Source organism: Podarcis vaucheri (assembly GCF_965113315.1).
Source record: "Podarcis vaucheri genome assembly, chromosome: 6".
In the NCBI taxonomy this organism is placed as follows: Eukaryota; Metazoa; Chordata; class Lepidosauria; order Squamata; family Lacertidae; genus Podarcis; species Podarcis vaucheri.
Genome location: NC_138764.1, coordinates 66,878,192 through 66,902,095, shown reverse-complemented (window position 1 = coordinate 66,902,095; position 23,904 = coordinate 66,878,192). Strand labels below are relative to the sequence as shown.

General features: G+C 43.6%; 1 protein-coding gene and 1 long non-coding RNA gene across 3 annotated transcripts in view; both read right to left on the bottom strand.

Annotated features, from left to right (window-relative positions):
* Window positions 1-733: 733 nt before the first annotated feature.
* LOC309535384 lies at window positions 734-6,519 on the bottom strand. The gene is made up of 3 exons (XR_014221240.1): window positions 4,860-6,519; window positions 2,168-2,212; window positions 734-888 (listed from the first exon to the last, which is right to left on the bottom strand). It is a non-coding gene; the product is annotated as an uncharacterized lncRNA (long non-coding RNA).
* An 8,182-nt stretch (window positions 6,520-14,701) lies between these two features.
* Window positions 14,702-23,904, bottom strand: part of IKBKE (inhibitor of nuclear factor kappa B kinase subunit epsilon) — a 36,717-nt gene continuing 27,514 nt past the window's right edge. For both annotated transcript variants that reach the window (XM_082228297.1, XM_082228298.1), the window contains exons 16-21: window positions 23,320-23,359; window positions 22,630-22,731; window positions 17,759-17,855; window positions 16,164-16,264; window positions 15,624-15,695; window positions 14,702-15,465 (exon numbers count right to left, since the gene is read on the bottom strand). In XM_082228297.1, the coding sequence (XP_082084423.1) occupies window positions 15,438-15,465; window positions 15,624-15,695; window positions 16,164-16,264; window positions 17,759-17,855; window positions 22,630-22,731; window positions 23,320-23,359 (440 nt within the window). In that variant the 3' untranslated portion in view covers window positions 14,702-15,437. The remainder of the gene's footprint in view (window positions 15,466-15,623; window positions 15,696-16,163; window positions 16,265-17,758; window positions 17,856-22,629; window positions 22,732-23,319; window positions 23,360-23,904) is intronic.

Here is a 23,904-nt window from a genome sequence, read left to right as displayed (position 1 = left end):
GGCTCCCAACAGAGGACTAAAAACAGAATAAAACTTCAAACATTAAAAACTTCCCTGAACAGGGCTGCCTTCAGATGTCTTCTAAAAGTCAGAAAGTTGTTTATTTCCTTGACATCTGATGGGAGGGCGTTCCACAGGGCTGGCGCCACTACCGAGAAGGCACTCTCTCATAACTCTAGAACTTGTGGATATCCAAAGAAATTGAATGTTGGAAGATTCAGGACAGATAAAAGAAAGCACTTTTTCAGACAGCACAGTTCAGCTATGAAACTTGTTCCCAAAGGAGGCAGTCATGGCCACCAACTTGGATGGCTTTAAAAGAGAGTTAGACAAATTCACGGAAGACCAGGCTATCGATGACTACTAGCCATGATGGCTATGCTCTGCTCCTTAATGCTCCTGAATATCCATTTCTGGAAACCGCAGGAGGGAAGAGTGCTCTTGTGCTTGGGGGTGTCATAATAATAATAATAATAATAATAATAATAATAATAATAATAATTTATTATTTGTATCCCGCCCGTCTGGCTGGGTTTCCCCAGCCACTCTGGGCGGCTTCCACAGAAACGAAAAAACACTAAAATATCATACATTAAAAGCTTCCCTGAATAGGGCCGCCTTAAGATGTCTTCTGAATGTCAGGTAGTTGTCCATCACCTTGACATCCAATGGGAGGGCATTCCACAGGGCGGGCGCCACCACCGAAAAGGCCCTCTGCCTGGTTCCCTGTAGCTTGTGGGTTTCCTGCTGGCATCTGGCTGGCCCCCGTGAGAACAGGATGCTGGACTCGATGGGCCATTGGCCTGACCCAGCAGGCTCTTCTTACGTTCTTATGTTTACTTGTTGAGAGCATCTTGGGGAACAATTCAAGCCCAGTGCAGGGAGATCCTATGGTCACAGATACGACATAGTACAGTGCAAGTATTCATTTAATTCTGAAGGCTAGCAATTAAATGAAATAAGTGTCAAAATGAGGAATATATATTCTGCTTTATTGGCGTCTCTTCCTTCTCTAGTCATGCATTGTGCTTCTGTAGAGTTTGCCAGAGGGAAAGGAAGAACCATTAGATTAGAACCATGTTGAAGGCGTTTCCTCAAGTAAGGCACTCTCTGAACAAACAGCACATACTCAAATTACCATTGTTGGGTCCTGCAGTAAATACGACTGTTTTAAAGAAAAGGTTTAAAACATATATATTTGGGTCCCAGAGGTTGCACTTTACATTGTGTTCATGTTTTCAACTACTGTGAGAACTAAACGATGAGCACAGTTTCAATGTATTAGCTGCAGGACATAGAGATGTATCAAATACAAAAAAGAGGGGAGCATAAGCAGAAATAAAAGCAAACTTCATAGGAATAGCAGAGCAATACAACTGAGACCATTTAAGCAAGTTTAAAGAGACGCAAAATAGATTGGGGTTGGACCTAATTTGGAATTTTGAGAGGGTGCTCTCCTCTGGCTGCTTCCTTCATCTCTCCCCCTGGGACCCCTCCTCCCAGACAGGCAGAGAGAAACATGCACAGAGAGATTATTTGCTTTTCCATGGGATCTGGGGAACAGTCTGATGATATTCTGTAAAATACAAATTCATGATTTTACACAGGGATCCCTCGAAACCATTATTAAATTAAGGTTTACATTAGTAGACTGCAGGTGGGGTGGGGGGAAATCACAGATCTGGCGCTGGGCAGCGCCAAAAAGACACAGGTCCTCATGGATCTTCATGACTTTTACATATGATGACAAAGGAATCATAATGACGCATCACAGAACATATAAGTAAGCACAGAGGTGGCCTATGATCTGATGGTGGTTTTTCAGGGAAGTCTTGGGGGAAATGGTGACAATCCATAAGAGTCCATGCCTCAGATCCATGTTTTTGTGCAACGGCAGCACTGGAAAGCACCAGATCCATGATTTTTATAGTTTAGTAGCTGGAGATAGACAGATGTGATTTGCTGGTGATTGGACCCATGGGGAAAATAGGCAATTTCTAGAGGCTCTGTTTTGCTGGATCAGACATGGGTGTGCATGCATGCACATGGATTCTCTCTCTTTCTCTCTCGGGCACTACATTTTCCCTGTTCCCCAACTCCTACGACACTCCTCCCCAGCCCAGCCCCATTTCTGTGTTTCCCCAGTAGCTGCCTTTTCCTTCCTTACCTCCTCATTTGCTTCACTTTCTGTTGACTGCTGAACCTTCACAAGCTGGAAGAGAAAGTAGGAGACAGCATCACACTTCCAGCCTCTTCATTCAATGTTCTGTACACTTTTCAAGTGAGGGGGGGGGAAGAACCACATTTGCCACTTCATGAGGAAGGGGGCAATGAGTGGGGCAGGGGAACTGAAAGGCTTGGAAGGCACATGGGGATGTCCTCAAAGACACCACTGCTCTCACGGTTGCCACAATGACAACCCCATAAATTAATTAAATAACAAAATTGGTCTTTCAGTTTTGACTAAACACACATAGGACAGATGGGTACATTGATTTTATTGTCTAACTAGATGCTTCATTTACACTTACAGCCAGCTTATGTCTGATTTTTTTGCCACTCATTATCATTTCAGAACACTTCTAGCCCAGCACGATGGATATTATCATTGAGAAGAATTGGAAAGGTCAGCTCAGAATGGGATCTAACCTCTTAGACCTGCCTTTCACATAAACTGGGTAAAGTACGGAATAGCGAGATGAATTCTCCATTCCCCCTATATTACAGGTAACTGGGCTCAAGGGAATGAATGACCCAAGACAAGGACAAATTTTGGAGTCTTAACACAGTAAATGTTCGTCTAAGAGGAGGAGCATAAGACAAATCAGATGGATATTTCCCCCTGCAAGCCATGAATATCTTTAAAATAGTTAATCCATCAGGCACATTTGAAAGAATGTTTGCCATTTCACACTGAGTCACAAATTCAATACAATCTGTCTTTAATTAGCAATTTGCCCTTTAGATCTCAATTCTATAGGGGGAAGACCACAGCTGAGAGCAGATTATTAGCTCTGACAGCCGAGGAAGAAAATCTGATTTATATGACTGCTCTGGAAAACAGAGTGTGGCCTGTTAGCACCCATGTACAGATGTTTAAGTTAGAATCTGACAATATGCTTGTGGGCCACCATTGGGAGAGTAGCAATTTGTTGACTTTGGATCAAGGAAGAGTCATATTTTATCCCTAGCCATAAACTCACTGTTCCTAAATGAAGGTCAGAAAAGATTATGGGTTAGCCAATGTTAGTCTTACTCAAGAGTAGATAATTGAACCTGCATTACTTAATAATAAATGAATGTAAGTTACTTAAATCCACTGATGCCAATGGAGCTACTCTGAATATGGCTAACATTGGGCATCATTCTATGAAAAGGATGTCTGTAACTGGCTAATGTGATAGAACTTATTGAATATATTGTATCCAAGATATAGTAATTTGCATTTATCAGTATACAGTACCAGTAGCCACTAGGCTCTAACTCGTGTTTCAGTGTTTTACAATAGGATTTGTAGCCTAACTTTAAGAGAGATGAGCTTCTGTCATTCATATCCAGCCATTATTTCCTCCCCAAAGCAGGATAAATTCAGAAGGACTACTCTTCCTTCAGGAAGATGTTATATACCAGGGATAGGCAAACTAAGGCCCAGGGGCCGGATCCGGCCCAATCACCTTCTAAATCTGGGATGTATAGGTTACAAAATTATTGTAATGTATGATGGTGGTTTCTGTTTGTATGATGGTGGTTTTTGTTTTTGTTTTGCTCCGATTACTGTTTGTCTTTTGTAAGTTTTGGCGATTTTAAATTTGGAGGTTTAAGTATAATATGTTGGTATGGGAAACTGTCGTGTAACGGGCCAATGGCCGTAATAAAGATCAATCCAATCCTTCTAAATCTGGCCCGCAGACTGTCCAGGAATCAACGTGTTTTTACTCGGGTTAAGTACTTAATTCGTTCCAGAGGTCCCTACTTAACCTGAAACTGTTCTTAACCTGAAGCACCACTTTAGCTAATGGGGCCTCCCGCTGCCGCCAGAGCATGATTTCTGTTCTCATCCTGAAGCAACGTTAACCCGAGGTACTATTTCTGGGTTAGCGGAGTCTGTAACCTGAAGCGTCTGTAACCTGAAGCGTATGTAACCTGAGGTACCACTGCAGAATGTGTGCTTTTATTTAAAATGCATCTCTGGGTTATTTGTAGGGCATAGGAATTTGTTCTCCCCCCCCCCCTCAAAATATAGTCTGAGGGACAGTGGACCAGCCCTCTGCTGAAAAAAGTTTGCTTACCCCTGTTGCATACTGCATCCTGGGTCAGAAGTGCAGAACAGCATTTACTCCTGGAATGTCTCGGGGGGTGGGGGGTGGTAGAGTTGAAGGGTGATACTCTGATTGCAATATCAAATACGTTTCCCTGTATTTCTGCTGTTCAGGTTAAGAGTGCAGTTACTTATGTAGCCAAAATAGCACCACTCACCCAGAAGAGGAGGTATCAGCAGGCATCGGGGTGGGCTGGGGTGGGGGGTGGGAGACAAAAAAAATCTTCCTAAGGAAGGAAAACTCTAAAAATACCCAATGAGGACTAAGTATGTGCAATGGCCATGGAATTGGAGGTGGCGAGATAAAACCAGATGACAGGAGGAATGGAATGGAGTAGCTGGAATTCTGAGCAGGGGCACGCCTCCACACTGCAACATTTTGTTGCAGATTCCACTGTCGTCACTATAATTGTGAGACCTGAGCCCGGAGAAAGTTTCGGATTTCCAAGTCCTAACTGAAGCGAACATCTAAATGTAATCCTCCTCATGAATATCACAACATTCCCAAGGGGTCAGAGCTCTAGGTGGCTGCTAAACTGACCTGAACTCTCAGCCAAGGGTGGGGGGAAATCGCCCAATTGTATCCAAAATCCAATTCTTGCAGTTTTGAGTGTCTTGTGATGTTCTGCCTGTTACAGGCCTAAGTGCCAGCTGATTATTTTCACTGTGAAATTTGGGTTTAACTGGGAAAATGGGTAGGAAAAGTAGTTTTATTTTCAATTTCTTTTACTATTTCAAATGAGAGTTAAGGAATTTCCCCAACTGTCCGCTCCCCGCTAATTCACTTAACTCACTGTTCAACCCAGAGGAAGTTCCCTCTCTAGAAGTTCCTTTCCAGTACTTGAAAGCATAGAGTCATACACTGGTGGATGTGGATTTGAGAAGTCTAAATTGGGAACTTTTCCAGAGATCAGGCTTTTCTAAGAGATGCTGCACTATGAGGAACTGTCTTGTGCAATACAATCACACTGGCTCTCTCTTGAGCCTTGTTCATACAGAGTTTAAAGCCTTGAACTTTTAAGTCCAGGGATCTTTGCAGATAGCAAGGCACACTAAAGAAACTCGCTGATACTAGCACAGAAAGAAAAACATACTAAAACACAGCCGTTATGTAAAAAAAAACCATGGTGGTGCTTTCAAAGAGGAAGGAAATCACAATTTAATAGATTTTGTTGAAATAATAAAGCTCTAGGTCTGGGGTGGTGAACCTCTTTCAGTCTGAAGACCTTATGGTAAACCTTTCACGGGTCACATGACAATGTTGGGTGGTGCTGAGACAAAAGTGGGTGGAGTAGTGGCTGTTCCTGTACCACAATAGGCTACATTCCAGCCATGCAAAAGCCAGAACTTTCTAGAGACACAGCACTCCTCAAGCAAGAGGCATTATCATACTCCAAGGGCAAAAGTATTTGAGGTGGGCACAGACATGGGGTGCTGTCTGGGGAGAGACCTGTATTCAGCTCCTAAGTCTGAGGTCCCATCACCCACCAATTTAGGGGTTTTCCATAACATGGTTGTGGACAGAGGTGTAGTGTTCATTTATTTCATTATACCCTCTCTTCCTTCCAAGTTCAAGGCTGCATGCATGGTTCCTCTTCCTCTTCCTCCTCCTCTTTTTTAAATCCTCATTCAGGATTAATCCTACCTGTGAGGTGAAGTTAGGCTGAGAGATAGTGGCCGGCCCAAGTTGGCTTCACAACTGAGTGGAGATCTGAAGTTGCGTCTCCCTAGTAGTCCTTGTCCAATGGGACAACCACCATGCTACACACACACACACACACACACACACACACACACACACACCCCGGCTCTGTAATTAGTAACAAATGTAGTGAGCATTACAATGTGTTCATTTTGTTTCAAAAGCTGAACAAAGTCAAGGCAGCCATTCCCACGACGATGTTAAAATATGTAACAATTCCTAGTAAGGCCAAAATATTAAAATTAAAAAACTTTTAACCACAAGAAACAGCCATCAAAATAAAAACATTAATGGGATGTCAGGAAATTTAGGTGGCCATCCAAGCTGGGGAGTGGCAGGGCTTAATGAAGCAGCAGGGACACTGCTGTATATATAGCCCTGCTTTTCATCCCAGCCAGGGTGGTCAGCCAGACAAACTGCTGCACCAGCTCTGAGCTGGCGTAGTGATGGGTTCTATGTCATCAGATGATGTCAACAGGGCTGGCTTAGGATCCAGGGATGCTAAGCCCCCCCCCAATCCCCAGAACACCCCAGTGTGGTGTGGTGGTTAAGAGTGGTAGACTCGTAATCTGGTGAACCAGGTTCGCGTCTCCGCTCCTCCACATGCAGCTGCTGGGTGACCTTGGGCCAGTCACACTTCTGTGAAGTCTCTCAGCCCCACTCACCTCACAGAGTGTTTGTTGTGGGGGAGAAAGGGAAAGGAGAATGTTAGCCGCTTTGAGACTCCTTCGGGTAGTGATAAAGCGGGATATCAAATCCAAACTCCTCTTCTATTTCAGGATTTCCATGAACTGCCACAGGCAGGGATCCTGCTGGCAGCATTTCCACCCACACTGGTGGAGTGTCATTGGCATTACTCTGTAAGCAGATGTCACCAAGGCTGGGTGGAGGGACACCTCTGTTCAAACCCTTCCTTGCCTCCAGCCTGACACAAAGAGGGTTTCGACTGCAGAATAAAAATATTAATACATTTGCATTGGATAACTATTATTAAAAGCAGTCTTGGCTGGATTGAAAAATAAATCTTCCCATCCTAATTCTTTCAAGAAACGTTGCATAAAGTGTGGAAATCCAGATTTCCACTGAGCATTACCTGGCTAGCTGAAAAATGGTTCATCTCAGGGCTGATTAATAGTTCCCTTTCACTTGTACACAATGAGTCCTGTTGTTGTCGTCGTCATAATGAGGCTGTTTTGCCTTATGCCAAATACTGCAGTACCCGCTACAGTCTTTTCGCTTTTGCTGTTCTCACATGGATATTGTCTTTTGCTAAAATGTGTGCAAAAAGGGATGCAATACTTCAGAGGTCCACCAGTCTCAAGCTTATGAAAAGAATATTGTCAATTACTTGTTTTCTCCTTCTCCACTAAACTGGGCACCTTATTATAGAAGAAAAAATAAGACCTGTTCCTTAGCAAACACTCATCAGCTACTTTTAGTTCCATTTCCACTCTGAAATTTTTCGAGATGCCTGCGTAACATTTTTTTTATCTAATAAATTTTCAGGTATCAACACAACACAGGTATCTATGGGTCTTTAGCATGTCTCCTTTCTCTTGCACATCATAAAACACATGCTCTGTGTTGCCTCCCTTCTTTCATCTAGGAACTTATCTAACCTCCCTCATGTATCTATCTTTTCAACATATAATTGCTAAAGACCTAAGCCCTGCTCATACTTATTTCTGGATCAGTCATTTGGTTTTATTCTGTGCAGAAAGTATGTTTTGTTCAGTGGGAAATGGTTGCATTTCCATGTGTCAGCATATTTGTGTACATGCCAAGAAAGACTGGTTGGAAACTCTGGTTAATGTACTCCAGCAAACTCAGCAGAGCCACACAACACAGTAATCAGATATTGAAAAATTATAAAGAAGCTTGTGAAATAATCAGTTATAAAACAACAACAACAACAATAATGCACAGGAGTTTATAAGTTTCTTGTACAGACATTCCAACGTTTATCTGAGTCAGAAGGGAAAATACGGTACTTCTTTTGAAAGAGTAATCATTAAGAACAAGCCAAATGTACCCGACAAAAAGAGTTCTATTTTCTGCACATTAAAGGAATGTTTAATGTGCAATTGCTACTTTAAGGCAGTTTAGCTTTGACAGTGGTGTAGTGCTTTAGAAAGCTCTTCCAGGGAGGCCAAGAGAGATTCCACATCAAAGTATTTGCTGATGTAAACATATTATTCCACTTAGGATGGAATCGACAAAGCAGTGTAGCTTGGCCATCTCCATTTAATTTCCATGGAGCAATAGTACAAGAACAAATGAAGCTACTTTAATAGGGCAGTTCCATTGCGACAAGAGTGCCCACAGGCACCAGCATAACATTTAAGTTAAAAAAAAACCAAAAAAAACAAACAAACACCCCAACCTAGAATCATAGGATAAACATGACATAGAAGTGGGCTTCTATTGCAGATACTGGCTTGTGGTCAACAGCTGCTTTGTCAGGAGTGCAAGCTTCAGCTTCTTAGGCTACCACCCTCTCACATTGCCTTCAACAACAATTCATTTATTAGAGCTAGCCAAAGCAATAGTAAGAAAATGAAGGGCAACTCTGCTCAGTGAAAAACCGCCCTTTCAGAGATCAGTCCTGTCAGCCTTGATCCCTCGTTTTCAAGTGGTGATGGGAATGACTGGGCTGAGGTGAGAGACACCACACATGAAATCCCAGAGGCTGATTGCTGGGGATTTCTTGTGGCTGGGAAATCTGTAAGCAGATTCTTTCTTCCAAATGCAGTTTGCCCCTTGCTGGGTAGGGGTAATGAACCAGAGTGAGCAAGTAACCAAGCAAATCAACAAAGTTCAGCACAACGCTAAGGATTTCTATTTAATGTGAGTCCAGCTGCAGCATCAGAAAGTGAAAGACAGACTCAGTCATTGCTTCTGAGTCTGAATTCAGGGAGGGAACGTGAAGTCTCTTTAGATCATGTTGATAGAGGGGCCCTGTCAGGTTGCCTCAGAGTGAGAAGTTTTGGTTGCTCAGAGATGTGGTAGAGTCAGCATTTCATGCCAAGAATATGTATTATGAGGTGTGCTATTTAAAAGTCTTGGGATAGGCTACATTATTGTGTTATTAAAACAATGGGGGCAGTGGGGGAGAACAGTGGTCAAGACTTTCTTCTTCTTCTTCCTTTTTAAACCTAACTCATGTCACAAGGTGCTTTAATCTGAGGTCTTCGATCATGGGGTATCTTCAATCTGTCACTATTTTGCAGGTGGGATTCAGGTTATGTAATTTGAATGGGTCTGATGCTCTTGCATAGCAAACCTACTTCCAAACAAACACACACAGTTTGGGCAGTAAAGAAGGTGACAGGAAAATGTGGGATAACAATTGCTTGATGTAACATTGTATACCATTCTCCACAAACAAATCAGACTGAATATTCAACAAGCAGGTTGTCTGGAAGCAACCATGGAGCCACTTCCAGACGGGAATGAACTCAATGGTGCTGGCGTGTGTGCAAGAGATACTGAATGGCACAGCCATGTGGGTGGGGGCCAGCTATATGGGTAGATCTTTCCAGAAGATTGGTTCCCCTGGGATGCCAGTTGGGTAAGGAAGATCCACACATTTAACCCCACTTCACATGGTGGCTTCATTCACATACCCTTCCCAACAGGACGAGACCACATTGCAGGGAAACAGCGCTACCGCCCCCAGCTTCTCCAGCTACAAATATTCAAATAATATGCTGTTGTTCCCATACTTTGAAGTGACCATCCCTTCATTTTAACCATCTCTGTGTTGGCTTCATAGTTCCAAGTCTGTCGACTAGGCCGGTCACCAGGGTTACCGCCTGGTAGCAGGTGCCTGCTCTGAAGATTCATTGTCACTCGGCAGAGGTAGCATTATTAGCACAGAGGGGAAATTAACAGCCCACGGGCAGTGATTTATCTCTAAGGGGTGGGAGAAAGGGCAGCCAAGGGAATGCCTTTCCTTTCTAAACCATCCACTTCCCCAATTCTAAAATATTTGCTTTCAGAAAGGGGAGGAGGTGTTGTCATGTTCGGCGCAGCCGTTCAATTTTTCTGCACGCTGCATTTATCATTGAAATGGTTTGCTCCATCTGCAGCGTGGAGACCTTGCATTATGTCGGCTCCCGTCCATTGGGGTTTGGGCCCATAAATCACTTACTAAGCAGGCTGGATAGGGTGCAAGGCAGGGATACTGCATCTGCTTCTCCAATGGCAAATAGCTTCCTGATATCATCTTAATGCTTTGCTCCCCAGAGACCCCTGGGCTTCCTATATCACTGCTTGACACATTGCGGCTGCTGGCACACAGCTGAGTCAGCAGGCAGCCTCTGAGGATTACCCGGGGGCTTGTAAAGCCCAAGGTTAAAAAAATGGTAAAAAGGTGCAGAGCACGACAAATCCTTGCAGCCAACATGCCTCACCGCTGAGCTAAAATGCTGTTTTCAGCAATACCCATCAGCTACTAAATACTCGGGCTTGGCTCCCATCATCTCAGTTTCACTTACCCCCACAGCACACCTCTGAGAAAACAGAGAGTATCAGGCCAAAAGATGTCATTCTCAAATGCATGCCAAGGTACTCCACTGTCCTTTTAAAAAAAGGAAAAGCTGCTTCAGGAAGCACTGAATGGAAGCAGAGGGGGATTTTTTTTTTGGGGGGGGAGGAATAACACTTCACCCTGCCAGCCATCTTCCCACACCCAACCCACCAATCTTCAGGCAGCTTATTCTGTTTTTTTTTTTTTATTTTAAGGGAGGAATAATCAGGAAACCTGCAATTAGTCCTGCAACAAGAAGCTTGGCACTTAGGAATATGCCTTTCCCAAAAGGTTCACCACTCCTGCATACCACTTTGCTGCAGCATAAATAAAATCTGTCTTCTTCATTATCATTCTTGAATGGCTTACCCATCCATTAGACTGCATTGGGGTTTCCCCCCTTTCTTTGAAAGGTCAACTTCAAATATTCAACTTACACAGATATATTGTGTTGTGGCCAATGCTAGTCCTATACCGAGCAGAGCCGCTGAAGTCAAGGGGCATGACTAACTCGGGTTCATTCATTTCAACTGGTCTACGAAACCCACCAGTTTCCATCTTTAATTTGCAAGAGCAAAACTGCTAACGTGATTCACAGGGCCGCATAGCACAAGCCTTCCTGCTGCCCTCACTCCCCTAATGGTATGGTGCCGTATACCATATCTGAGTCCCCTTTCACTGGATGGGAGGGGACCGGGTGTTTGGCTCTGCCCATGTGGCTGCAGTATTTCATAGAACTGTAGAGTAGGCAGGGACTCTGGGGGTCATCTAGTCCAGTGTTTCCCAACAGGTGTTCCGCGGCACACTAGTGTGCCGTGGAACGTTGCCTTGTGTTCCGTGGGAGGGAGGCAGGCGAGTCGGGCGGTGAGAGGCGGGGCGGCGGCGGCGAGCACACGCGGGGCGGCGAGCGAGCGAGCTCCCACATCCCATCGCCGCTCGCTACTGGGCCTGCACTTCCGGGCCTGCCCCAGGAGGTGGGGTTGCGGGCATCACGCCCTTCCCCACGTGAGCGGGGAATCCCATCCGCCCCCACATGAGCGGGGAATCCCATCTCAGCCCCCGCGAGAGCAGGGGAATCCCATCCGGCCACGCCTCCTGGCCAGCCAATCGGCTGGCTGGAGGGGGCGTGGCTTGCCCTATTTAGGGCCGGAGCGGAGGGGGCTCGCCCTCTCTTCTCCGGCTAGCCCCATCGCCGCTCGCTACTGGGCCTGCGCATGCTCGGCGAGCACATGCGGGGCGGCGAGCGAGCGAGCTCCCACATTCCATCACCGCTCGCTACTGGGCCTGCGCGTGCGTGAAGTTTTCGCGCCTTCGGGATTCCCTTCAGCAGGCATCCAGCAGCCTACCTCCCTGCTTTTTCCAATTAAGGCAACCTCCACTCTCCTGCCCCTCCGTGTTTCTCACCCCAAAGCCTTGTGGGCAGCAGGAAGTGGGGCCGTCCTGCCTCTACCCCACGCCGGGTGGCTGCTGACACGTCCCTTGGGCAGGAGAGGCATCCGGCTGGATGAAGGCAGCGACGCCGGGGGAACGAAACAGCACGGCAGGTCTGAGTTGGCGCCTGGAAGGACACAGACTGCTTCATGTCGCTGCATTCCACAGCTCCGAGGCTGGCAGGTGAGTGCGTGCACTCCTCTCTCTCATTTTATTTAATGTGCATTTTAGAAGCATGTGGAAATATCCTGCGTCATCAACCACTTTGGGGAAAGTGTGCGTGTGTGTGTTTGGGGCTAGATTTCATGCATGCCTTTTTTTTTTAAGTTCTCTTCCTGCTTCATCCACATTCACCCCCCAAAAGGCCATTTTCTGCGTGCTGAATAAATTCTGCAACTCAAACGGCATGAGGTGCCAATGCATCGGGGCTGTGGAATTTATTCTGCTTGCAGAATTCTGCAACTCAACCGCATTTTGATGTTTAAATGTTGTATTTTAATCTTGTTTTTAAGTTATATTTCAATCAACTTATTTTATTATTGTTTTTTTTATTTCAATCAACTTGTTTTTTATTATTGTTTTTATTTCAATCGACTTATTTTTTATTATTTATTATATTTCAATCGAGAGAGTTACTTTATATATAGTCAATATAGGCACAGAGTTAATTTTTTAAACATTTTCTAATGGTGGTGTGCCTCGAGATTTTTTTCATGAAACAAGTGTGCCTTTGCCCAAAAAAGGTTGGGAAACACTGATCTAGTCCGACGACCTGCAGTGCAGGAATATGCAGGTGACCTATATACTGCATCTCTGCAGGGGAGCGTAATAGAGCAGCAGCTCCCATGTGGTTCAGTATGTGTGGTTTAACAGAGCCAGAAACTGAGGGGAAGGGCCACAGCTCAGTAGCAGAGCATGTGCTTTGCATGAGCAAAGTTCGAGGTTCAGTCCCCTGCATCTCCTGGTGGGACTGCCTGAAAACCGGGGCATCCAGTGCCAGTCAGGGTAGAAAATGCTGAACTAGATGTGACTGTACATCAAAAGCAGCTTCTGAGGCAGGTTGAGGAGCAGCTGCTGCTGGGGGTGAAAGGGAGGAAGATGCCCTAATATGCAAGGGCACCAGCCCTTGTTGTTCATCTCTAAGGGGGAATCTCCTGGATCACAACCAAACAATTCTACTTCAGCCTTAGCTTCTCTGTGCTGACATTAACTTATCTGCTCAGCTGTTTCGTTGTTGCTGTTTTAATCAAAGGAAAGCAGAAAACTCTTTACTTGGCTCACAGCCTTTTGGGATGAAAAAGTTAATACACACACCAGGCCTGGAAGCTTAAGATAAATCAAACCAGAAACCTGGAAGTGTGTTGCTTGCCTGCTCTGCTTTGGGGTGAAAGCAAAACATTTATAATTAAACATACATGCAGCAACAAGACACCTGCCTCTCTCATCCATTTATCCTAATCAATTTTGGCTTGTTTCCAAAAGGGAGCCTGAAATATATCCCGGCCATTTTCTATTTAGTGGGCAACATCTAGAACCATCTGAATCCAGCAAAGCATATTGAGGCAGACTAGGAGACAGGGCTGGAACAAATGGTAATGAAAAGAAAAGTCTGGTCCAGTCTTCTAAAGCACTCAGTGCCACTTTGATTAAAAACAAATAAAACCAAACAGAAATCAGCCTAAAGCAAGCTGAAATAATTAAAATGTTCTTGCAGCACTTGTACAAAGAAGAATACCTTGTCACTCAATACTGAGAGAATTCCAGAGTGCTCCCATCTCCATTCTAACTTGGCATAAAGAAGATTTGCATAAGTGACCCTGGTTTCCTCCTGAATTTTAAAGATAAGAGCCTTGACCCAGGGTTGGAAGCATACACGCAACCAGTACTCTTATCTCAACACTATGATCATTATGCAAGGCAAAAAGTCCTTGAGTGTTTTAAAATAGATTCTTTTCCACTGATATCCTGTTGCACTTTCAGTAAACATCTCTGTTGTTCATCTCAGGAGATGGAATACAATTGCACTGGGACACACAGGAACACACCATACATTACTTTTTATGTGTATGCCTAAAATGTTTAAAAACGTGACCACATCGCTTAAACAATGCAACAGCTCCTTATATCTCACAGATCCCAAGAAAAAACTATCAATATGCTTAAAACAAAAATACAACCTACATCCTAAACCTTCTACAAATATTTTCTCATCAAAGTAAGTTTTTTTTTTTGTTATTAAAAATGGTATGTGCACCGTGAGCAACCAAGTCTGTATTATGCCCCTTGAACCACTCTAACCAACAGATCAAAAGAAGATAAATTAGTTCTGTTTTCTCAGACTAAGCAGCCCTGACAAGTGGAAACCAATGGGATGGGGTGTGGGTCTCACCAGACTGGCAGTTACAGGCAAGGAGCAAGACTTTCTACACAAGACCTTTCCCTGGTAAGTCTTCCTACACAAGGCCAGGTTCCAACAGACAATCAAAAAGCCAAAGAGAGAGAAAGAGAGACATGGCCAAACCAAGCAAGCTCTGTAGCACCAAGGACAGCTCTCCGAAAGTGGACAACTTTCTCCATCATGTTCCATCAAGTCAAACAGAGCCCGTGTGTCTCCATTGGTGAGTGGAGCTCTTAAAGCAACCCTGTCTAACGTCTCAACTCTTACCACCATCCAGATGGGTTCATTGCCATAGTTGTCAAAAAAGGCAGGAAACTGTGAGGGCTTCAGTGCAGAGTTTATTAGTTCCTTGGGGGATTCCAGCTTCCCACATGCCACATCCTACTTGGTCTCTGTACTGGCATCTACACACGGCTTGTTTGCAGACAGCACTACTGTAGGTTGATAATGCCCACTCTCCAGACTCTTTTTTGTAGTTTCTGAGTCACTGCTTGAAGCCTGGGGGACACAGCTTTGGTTCCTCAAACCTAGGACCTTTTTACATTAGACTACCAGAAAGGGCTCATCAATGAACAAAGGTCAACCAAGGAACAGTATGGTGAGGTATAGTTTCTTTGCTTCCGAGTTAAGTATTTCTAGTATTTAACAACGAACATTTCAAGGCAACTGGCTAGCCAGGTTTGGTTCAGTGAGGCTCTAGTGCCTGTTAAAAGTGCATGACAAGCTTCAAAATGCCAGATCTCACTGAACCAAGGAAAAGAACCTCCAGTTCCATTACTGAAGATTGAAAAGAGTAAGCAAACAATAAAATTTGGGTAGGAGAAAAAATATTTCTCTCTCTCAAAACGTAACAAACACATCAAACACATTTGGTTCTCTATTGAGGTATGCTGGTTAGACAGACCACTCTCTTAAATCCACATCAAAGTGCTACAGCAGGGAGGTAGAATGCATAGGCATCTTTAAGACTCAACAATGAAGTTTTCTCCCTAATAAGTCTTCAACGATGTGGATTTACCCACATTATAATTTCAGGCTCTGCAGCTTACTCTCATCCCTACAGCCCTGGTGCAACACCATTTAACCTAGAGAAAGAAAATAAAAAGGTGATTTGGATTAGAGAACTCGCCTTTTGAATGCATATATTTTTCAGTCTTGGGAGAGCAATGCTTTCTTATCACGCTTAGTACTTTCTCTTAGGCATAGCTTTATATGCTGCTAAAGAGATTTCAGAACCTCTTACCGTTGGATGATGCTATTGTTGAGCTGGAGATTGTGAGCTACTATTTTCATCTGGTCCTGAAGCTCTTGCATCCTGTTCAAAACATACACACAACAAAAAGTACAGTTCAACTTTTTTTATTTAATTATGCATTTTTAAAATTATTAATTATGCATGACCAAGCAGATGCTCACCAGAACATTGTACAATACATTTTCTTCACCCAGGCATTTGCAGATTGTTAATACTATGCCTGGGTGGTATCTGGCTGGTCTCTGGATTGTGATGAATTTCACCATGTTGCTCTTACTGGAGTCATATTCTAGTGTTGTAAACCACACTGGAATTACTGGTGGAAGGTGGCATAGCATGTTTTGAATGTGATAATATATCAACTCACATGACACAGAGACTGGCCTGAGAGGTGAGGGATATATTTTAAATATGTGCCACACACTAGTTGCTTTTCATCATAAATTATTACAATGGTGCAAAAAAGAAGCACACCCAGAAAACATCCAGACTCCATATCGCTTGACAGTTACATTTGTGTGCACATACCCAAACACCATGTCTTGGTGCTTCTGGTTCATGTAAACTTGTGTAGGTGCAGAATGTGTTGTTTTGCCTTGGAGGATTCTCTGAGGCAACTCATCCAAAGCCTGTCAAGAAAATGAAAAACACCACAGATCACTACAGGCATACCAAGCTCTCATCTACACTTGGTACATGAAATTATGAAAAGCGAATTGCCTTTCAAAATGCCAGAATCAATTAATATATATGAAAGGTCCTACTGTCTTCAGGGGAAGCAAAATGCAAAACAGGACAAAAACAAATGTACAAAGTTCCTTTGCATATACCAGTTAAAAGTGGATCCTATTTGCAACACGTGGTGTTTAAAAAGTGTCAGTCCTATTACTATTACTGTCTCCATTAGGCTGGATTTAGGCAACCATGTTATGTATGCAGTAACTGCAATTATGGCTCCATTGCTTTTGATGGGGCAACTCTCCAGTGAACCATTATTTCATTACATCACTGGGTGGAACTCTTGCCCAATGTGAGACCTTCACAACATAAACAGCTGGTTAGTCGCCTGTCTAAATTAATCTTTTGGTCCTGGACTCCTGCCAGCCTGAAATAACTCTGGTGAAGTCCAATAGATGCTGAAAAATTCCTCCAGCACAAGGTGGTATCAAGAAAAAGACAAAAGGAAATGGCAGGGTCTTGGGGAGTGGTCTGTGGAGGAGCAGACTAAGCATTCAAACAAGCAAGAGCAGTCCTTATATCCTAAGTACTGCCCATCCTTGGACAATTTTGTTTTGCTTTTCTGCCCTTCAACTTTATTACCCTTCAACTCCACCCCTCAGAGAATGGAGCTAATCTAATGTGAAAATAAAGCCAACTTTTATGACAGAGTGCAGTGCCGGATTTATGTATAAGCTAAATGAACTATAGCTTAGGGCCCCATTCTCTTGGGGCCCCCCCAAAATTTAAAGGAAACAAAACTGGATGTACATTTCCAAAATATAAGATAAAAAGCAAATAAAATAAAACCTACATACAGCAACAGTGTTTTACGTTGTGTAGGCTCTTTTGGTGTAAGTAATGGTCCCCTGCTAAAGCCTGCTCCCCTGCTCCCTAAAATATCACTAGTTTGCTCATTTCTATTTAAAGGGTGCCTACATTCTGCATGGACATATAGCATATATTCAGAACAAAAAACAGTGACAATTTGTTGCTGACAAAGGACAGCTGGACATATAAAGGGTCTCATTACCTTCAGTAGCTTAGGGCCTCATCAAACCTAAATCTGGCCCTGACAGAGTGACACATGGGGGTCACACTGTGGATTTGGATAGCTGGGACACAAAGCAACTGAGGTACAAATAAGGGGTTGAATCTAACCAAGCCACCACAGAATTACTTCTGCTCATGCAACAGAACTTTCCCTCTCTTCCTCCCCCTGCATTGCTCCCAAATCTGAACCAGAGGCTCTGGGAATCCCCAGAGCAGATTGAGCGCACGCACACACACAGGGGACAACCCATGGATTAGAGCTATAATAAACTGGACATAGTTAAATTTAATTTCAAGTTGCTGTTGGTTTTTGAAATGGATTGAACAGCAGAAGCAAAAAACCGCCACTGTACTTTATCAAGGCAATCCTGGCACCCAGACATCTCTGCACTACAGGAGGTTAAAGATCTGTTCAGCTTCTTCAAACTCTTCTTCAGGTCAAACACCTTCCTGAAGGGATAAGACAACAAGTGTAGTCAAATAGTTGCTAATTTCTTTTCTTCTAAGGAGGCACTTTGAGCTTAGGTTTCTCTAAAATGGAAAGAAGTGCTCAGCCACAAAGATTCATCAGGTCCACAAAGTTCCCCATGGATTTGAATAGCAAAGCCATACAGCATTAATGATGTTCCAAAAAAATGATAGAGTTTTTCCCTCTGAGAAGCTACTTAGGACTCCCCACCCTGCCAGGCATCTCATCAAAGCTTCTTCTTTGACAATCACTCCTAGCCGAGTAAGATTGTCTTTCATGAACAGGGTCTTAACAGTGAGTGACTGTGGAGGCCAATTCTGGATCTACACATCCTTCCACAGTGGGGACATAAAAGCAGCCACAACTGATTGGTCATTTTTCATCGCAACAAAGGTGAAATAAATGGGCAAGTGGGTTTTATTTTAGAAAGTTACAAACCACTTTTGGGCAGAAGCCCCTCAAAGTAGAATGCATTAAAAATTAAAACATAATAAAAATAGTAAAATACACAAAATGAAGGAAACATAGAATTAATTCTATTTCATTCTGCTCTGTGCCTTGGTGGGATTGAGAAAGGAGCTAATAGGGAACTTGTTAAACCAAGAGCAAAAAAGGCAATTAGAAACAAAGAAACACATATACACAAAAATAACAACCCCTGAAGATCACAGCACTGCTGGATATCAAGGAACAGTAAATGAAATGTTGCAATATGATGTGCACATATTAGTTAACAATATTTATACTTTTCTGCAAGGTCATATATCTGCCAAAGATATACCATGGGTATAAACTGTTAAAATACTAGAAACCAAAACCTATAAAGATATCAGGGAGATGTGTTATTACTGTGAAAACTGTAAACTGTAATTTGGTTATTAACTCAATGAAGTGGATAGATTTAAAGTTAAAAGCAGAGCATGAGCTAGGTTCCACTGATTTCAACAGAAAAGGTATGTACATGCTTTACTCCTTCCCTTTGAAATCAACCTATATGTGTCTACACAAGAGTAAATCATTTAACTCAATCTGAAGTAATTGGATGTAGGATGGAAGCCTTAAAGCAGATCATATTCATACTTATCAAGCTTCTTTTAAAAAAAACACCACCTTAAATCTGCAGCAGGGTGCAAATCTTTCACACGTGGTATCTACTAGGATGCAACAAAGCTATCTAGTGGTTGTATCTACTCATCATCATAATGCAATTATATTTTACTTCAGCATGATTCAGAGGTGGAACTGATTCTTGAATCTCCTTCCAATGTCATTGCTGCTTAATTTGATTCTGAACTCCTCAGTTTTGACAACCTGTGTGACAGCTTTTGTCACAGCAAGGAAAGACTAATCATGACTGAAGATAGATTCATTTTCACAACAAATATCCACACACATTTAATTCCTTTAAAAAAGGGGAACTTACAATGTGTTTCACAATGTGCTTTGCATTTCATTTTCTTAAGAAAAATTATGTTCTAGTTATCTGGAGCAGCTGAAAAGTGCACTGCTGCCTTGTACCATGAAAACGTGTCCAAAAAAATCTCCCTGGAGCTCTGGAAGTAAGTTACTTCCACAGTTCCAGGGGCATTTTGGTCTCATTTTCACTGTGCAGAAGCAGTAATATACTCTGGAGTCACTGCAAGCAGCTACTACCTGTTAAAAACAAATAGCCAGCCCTTAGACCACCTTGTAGAATTTGATGGAGTCCAGGTACAGAAGGACTACAAGTCCAACCCACAACTTATTCTGGTAGATGTGGATCATCAGATGAGTACACTTCAGAAGTCAGTCCCAGTGAAGTCCTCAAGCAACCCTGATTATGATTAGTATCATCAGAAACCTTCAGGCCCTTTGAAACCCGATTGAAAAAGCTGCTGTGTTTCAAAAGCATTTTGCAATTAAAACCCCCCAGTTGGGGTTGCAGTTACTTCCTTAAGTGACTGCACTTTTCTCCAATGTAATAAGTCAATGCATGACTCTCCATCACCACTGGGCAATTTGCTCTTTGCATTATTCCCCAAACACCCTTTAACATAAAATCATTCTTTCTAAGTGCTGCTCTTTGTCTTAATAATGGCTTCATTCCAGTATGAGAAGCTTGCTTGATACTGAAAACAAAGAAGTTCATCAATATTCCAACTCAAAGGCTTGGGAAGATTTGCAGTGTGTAGTCCAGTGAAATGAGTACTAACGTCAGCTCGACAGCATGTCTTTGTTTATAATGTCAACTAACCTGCTGTGCACTATATCATGAGGGGGAAAATAAACTCTTATGCCTAGTTAATTCCAAGATTTCAGAAAGGCACTAGACGCTAATGAGAAAAATGAACACAACTCATTCTGACAACCAATCACAAAGCTAGATACAGAGCTTGAAAAGAAGCAATGTCCCTTTCATAGAAAGGGAATGGGCTGCATCCAACAAAGTCATCCCACTAGCATAAGGATTTCCTCCTGCGCGATGAGCTTTTTTTTCTCCTTTCCCAGCACACCTCCATAACCTCCAATCTGTTTTGGGGATTTCCCCCAGCCCTTTATTGCACAGGGAAAGGAGAGAGCGAGGAAATCCTGTTGCAAAAGTGGAAGTCATTGTGGCAACAAGACAACTTCACTGGATGCAACCGTATTATTACCAATGAGAACAATTTCACCTCCGTTTTGTCTCCATGCCATCACTTTGATTCAAAGGTCTTCATTTTGTCTGGAAATGTTTGCTGGCATGGTATAGCAAATTAGGACAAGATGCATTTTGCAGATCCCATAAACACTCTCTATTCAAACAGAGAACCTCACAAATAGATGAGGTTGACTGAGATGTGTTAGCAGATGTGAAATTTGTGTGGGTATTGAGTGAGGGGATGTGTCTTGAATGAGTACAATCCTACTTTTGAATTCTGATGTTTTCTAGAACATATTATTAAATTTCATTGCTTTACGTACTATGTTTAATTCTGGTGTGTGTGTGTGTTTTTATAAAACACTTGTGATCCTTTCTAAAAGGTGGTACAGTGGTGCCTCGCAAGACGAAATTAATCCGTTCCGCAAGTCTCTTCGTCTTGCGGTTTTTTCGTCTTGCGATGCACGGTTTCCCATAGGAATGCATTGAAAATCAATTAATGCGTTCCTAGGGAAACCGCCTTCAGACCAGGTCCAGGGACAGTCTGTCCCCGGACCTCTTCTGAAGGCTGGGGGGGGGGGAACAAGGGCTTTTCTTCCCACCCCCAGCATTTTAAAAAACCCTGGGACAGCGGAGGACTTCTCCGCTGTCCGGGGCGATCTTAAAATGCTGGCGGGCGGCATTTTAAAATCGCCCCGGGACAGCGGAGGACTTCTCCGCTGTCCGGGGCGATTTAAAAGCCCCTGGGAAGGCAGGCAGGGGGGACAAAGACTTTCGCCCCCTGCCCGCCTTCAGAAGGTGTCCCCGCCCCCCTCCCCACTTCGGATCAGCTTTCCGAAGTGGGGCGGCTGGGGCAGGTGTCCCCGCCCCCCCTTCGGAACAGCGTTTTAAAATGCTGGGGGTCGGGAGCGAAGCGCTGCCGACCCCCAGCATTTTAAAATCTCCCCGTGTCCCGGGAAGATTTTAAAATGCGGGGGGTCGGGCTGCCGACCCCCAGCATTTTAAAACCTTCCCGGGACACGGGGAGATTTTAAAATGCTGGGGTTCGGCAGCGCTTCGCTCCCGACCCCCAGCATTTTAAAACCTCCCCGGGACAGAGACTTCTCTGCTGTCCCTTGGAGATTTTAAAATGCTGGGGGTCGGCAGCGAATGCTTCGCTCCCGCCCGCTAGCATTTTAAGATCGCCCGGGGCAGGCGGGGGGAAGGCAGGCGGGGGGAGCAAAGACTTTTGCCCCCCGCCGGCCTTCAGAAGAAGTCCTCTTCTGAAGGCCGGCTGTGGGCGAAAGTCTTTGCTCCCGACCGCCAGCATTTCCCTATGGGCTTTCGTCTTGCGATGCAAGCCCATAGGGAAATTCGTCTTGCGAAGCGCCTCCAAAACAGAAAACCCTTTCGTCTTGCGGGTTTTCCGTCTTGCGAGGCATTCGTCTTGCGGGGTATCACTGTATATAAATACTTGAAATATAATAAATAAATAAATTTATTGTTGGGGGAGTACTCAAGAGAGATGCTGGAGAGGGGGCTATGAATTTAAGCCTTTGCCCAGCTTTCTGATGTTGCCCTCCTTATGAGGCTTGGCAGCAAGCCCAGTTGGAAAATCTCCTCCCTGGCAGAAATGTGTTTTGAAGCAGCACAGGACATAACTGTCAATAAGGGGCAGGACTTACATCTGCAGAGGTGATGTAGAATGCAGCTTTCAGCTCCTCTCTTGAACTTCCCTTCTCTTTCCACCTTCCAAATGAAGCCCATTTTGTCTCTTCTAGGAGGTCTGTGTTTATCATGCATGAATTGACCGTATGTGTGTACAATTCAATGATGGTAACATAGCAAATTAGGCTTCCATATGGAATGAGAGCCTGGAATCGGGAAAATTGTGGTGTGGCAGTAAGAGTGTTGGACTAGGACCTGGGAGACAAGGAATCAAATCCCACCTTAGTCATGAAGCTCACCTTGGGCCAGCCCCCATTTTACAGTCTAACCTAGCTCCCTAGGGTTGTTGCAAAGATAAAATGAGGAGGGAGAGAACCACATATGCCACCCTGAGCACCTTCTAGGAAAGGTAAGATATAGGTGCAATAAAATAAATGAGCATTGTTGCTTTAGTGGCAGCCAGTGAGAGTATGTGCTAGGAACACTGTTACCTCATTATAATTCCATGTGCCAAAAGAGCAGCTTTGTATTGCTGCAAACAGTTGTCCTGGAAAACTGAAAGAACCTTTTTTGCTAAATGTCCTAAATTCACCCTGAAAATGAAACAAAATAAAATGTTCATTATTTCATCAATTTTTCTCATAATTTAAGCATTTGAAAAACAACAACCCACAAGCAAACACCCACCCATACCCACACTAATGCAACAAGATCATTAGCCACAAAGAAACTCGCTAATTCAGTTCATTTCCAGTTAAAAGGATCAGGTAATAAGTGATGTGAAAAACCTCAGTCTGAGACTTTAGAGCAACACTAGGCTAGATGGATGAATACTTTAACTTAGTATAAGGCATACTGCTGTGTTCCTGTAAGCAGGGAAAGCCAGTTCCCTGTCTCAGCTGATGGAAGAGGAGAAGCTAGTCTTCCCCTTATATGTGATATTCCTCCTACTACAAGGAAGGGTGCTGGTTCTCAACAGTCACAAGGCTATTATGAGGTGGTTGTTATTCAAGTGCCTCAATGAAACTTTATTGATTGATATAGTGTGACTCATTCCTGAATCAGACAATCTGAGCACGAGCAGCTCAGGAAAGTTTAATGGCCAACCACAGACCAACAGAATACAAACCAGAAGTGTTCGATACTCAGCTGGTCTGTTATACACAAACTCTTACACTTACTTATCCAGCTTGTGGATCTGCTGTTCATTGTAGCCCAGGCCTAGAAAGAAAATGCAACTTATTAGTAGATTTTCCAGGGAAGGACTTCAGGACTTTGCAGTTTCACAGATTAATACTTTATTCACATAAAGTACCGTATTTTTCCGTGTATAAGACTAGTTTTTTTAACAAACAAAAAAAGTTTCAAAATTGGGGTACGTCTTAATTGGTGTAGTGCTAAGGGGTGTTTTCTTAATTTGGAGTCCCCCAAAATAGGGGGTGTCTTATACATGGGGGCATCTTATACACGGAAAAAATACGGTGTATTGCAAGATAGCCCAATAGGAAACAGGGAGGTGTCACATTTCCAGTGAAAACCAATGAGCGGTGGGTAGGGGAGAAACTGCCAGAGGGGTAGCTATACATGTTGCTTTGATGCAGCAAAACAAAAGGCCCTCCACACCTGTTCTAGGTGCTTCCAGCACATCACTACCTCTGCCTCTGCCTGCAATCTAGAAGCTGTTCCTTCATTTTTCTCAGTTTGTGAGGACCCCAGGGATGAAGCACACACACACACACACACACACACACACACACACACACACT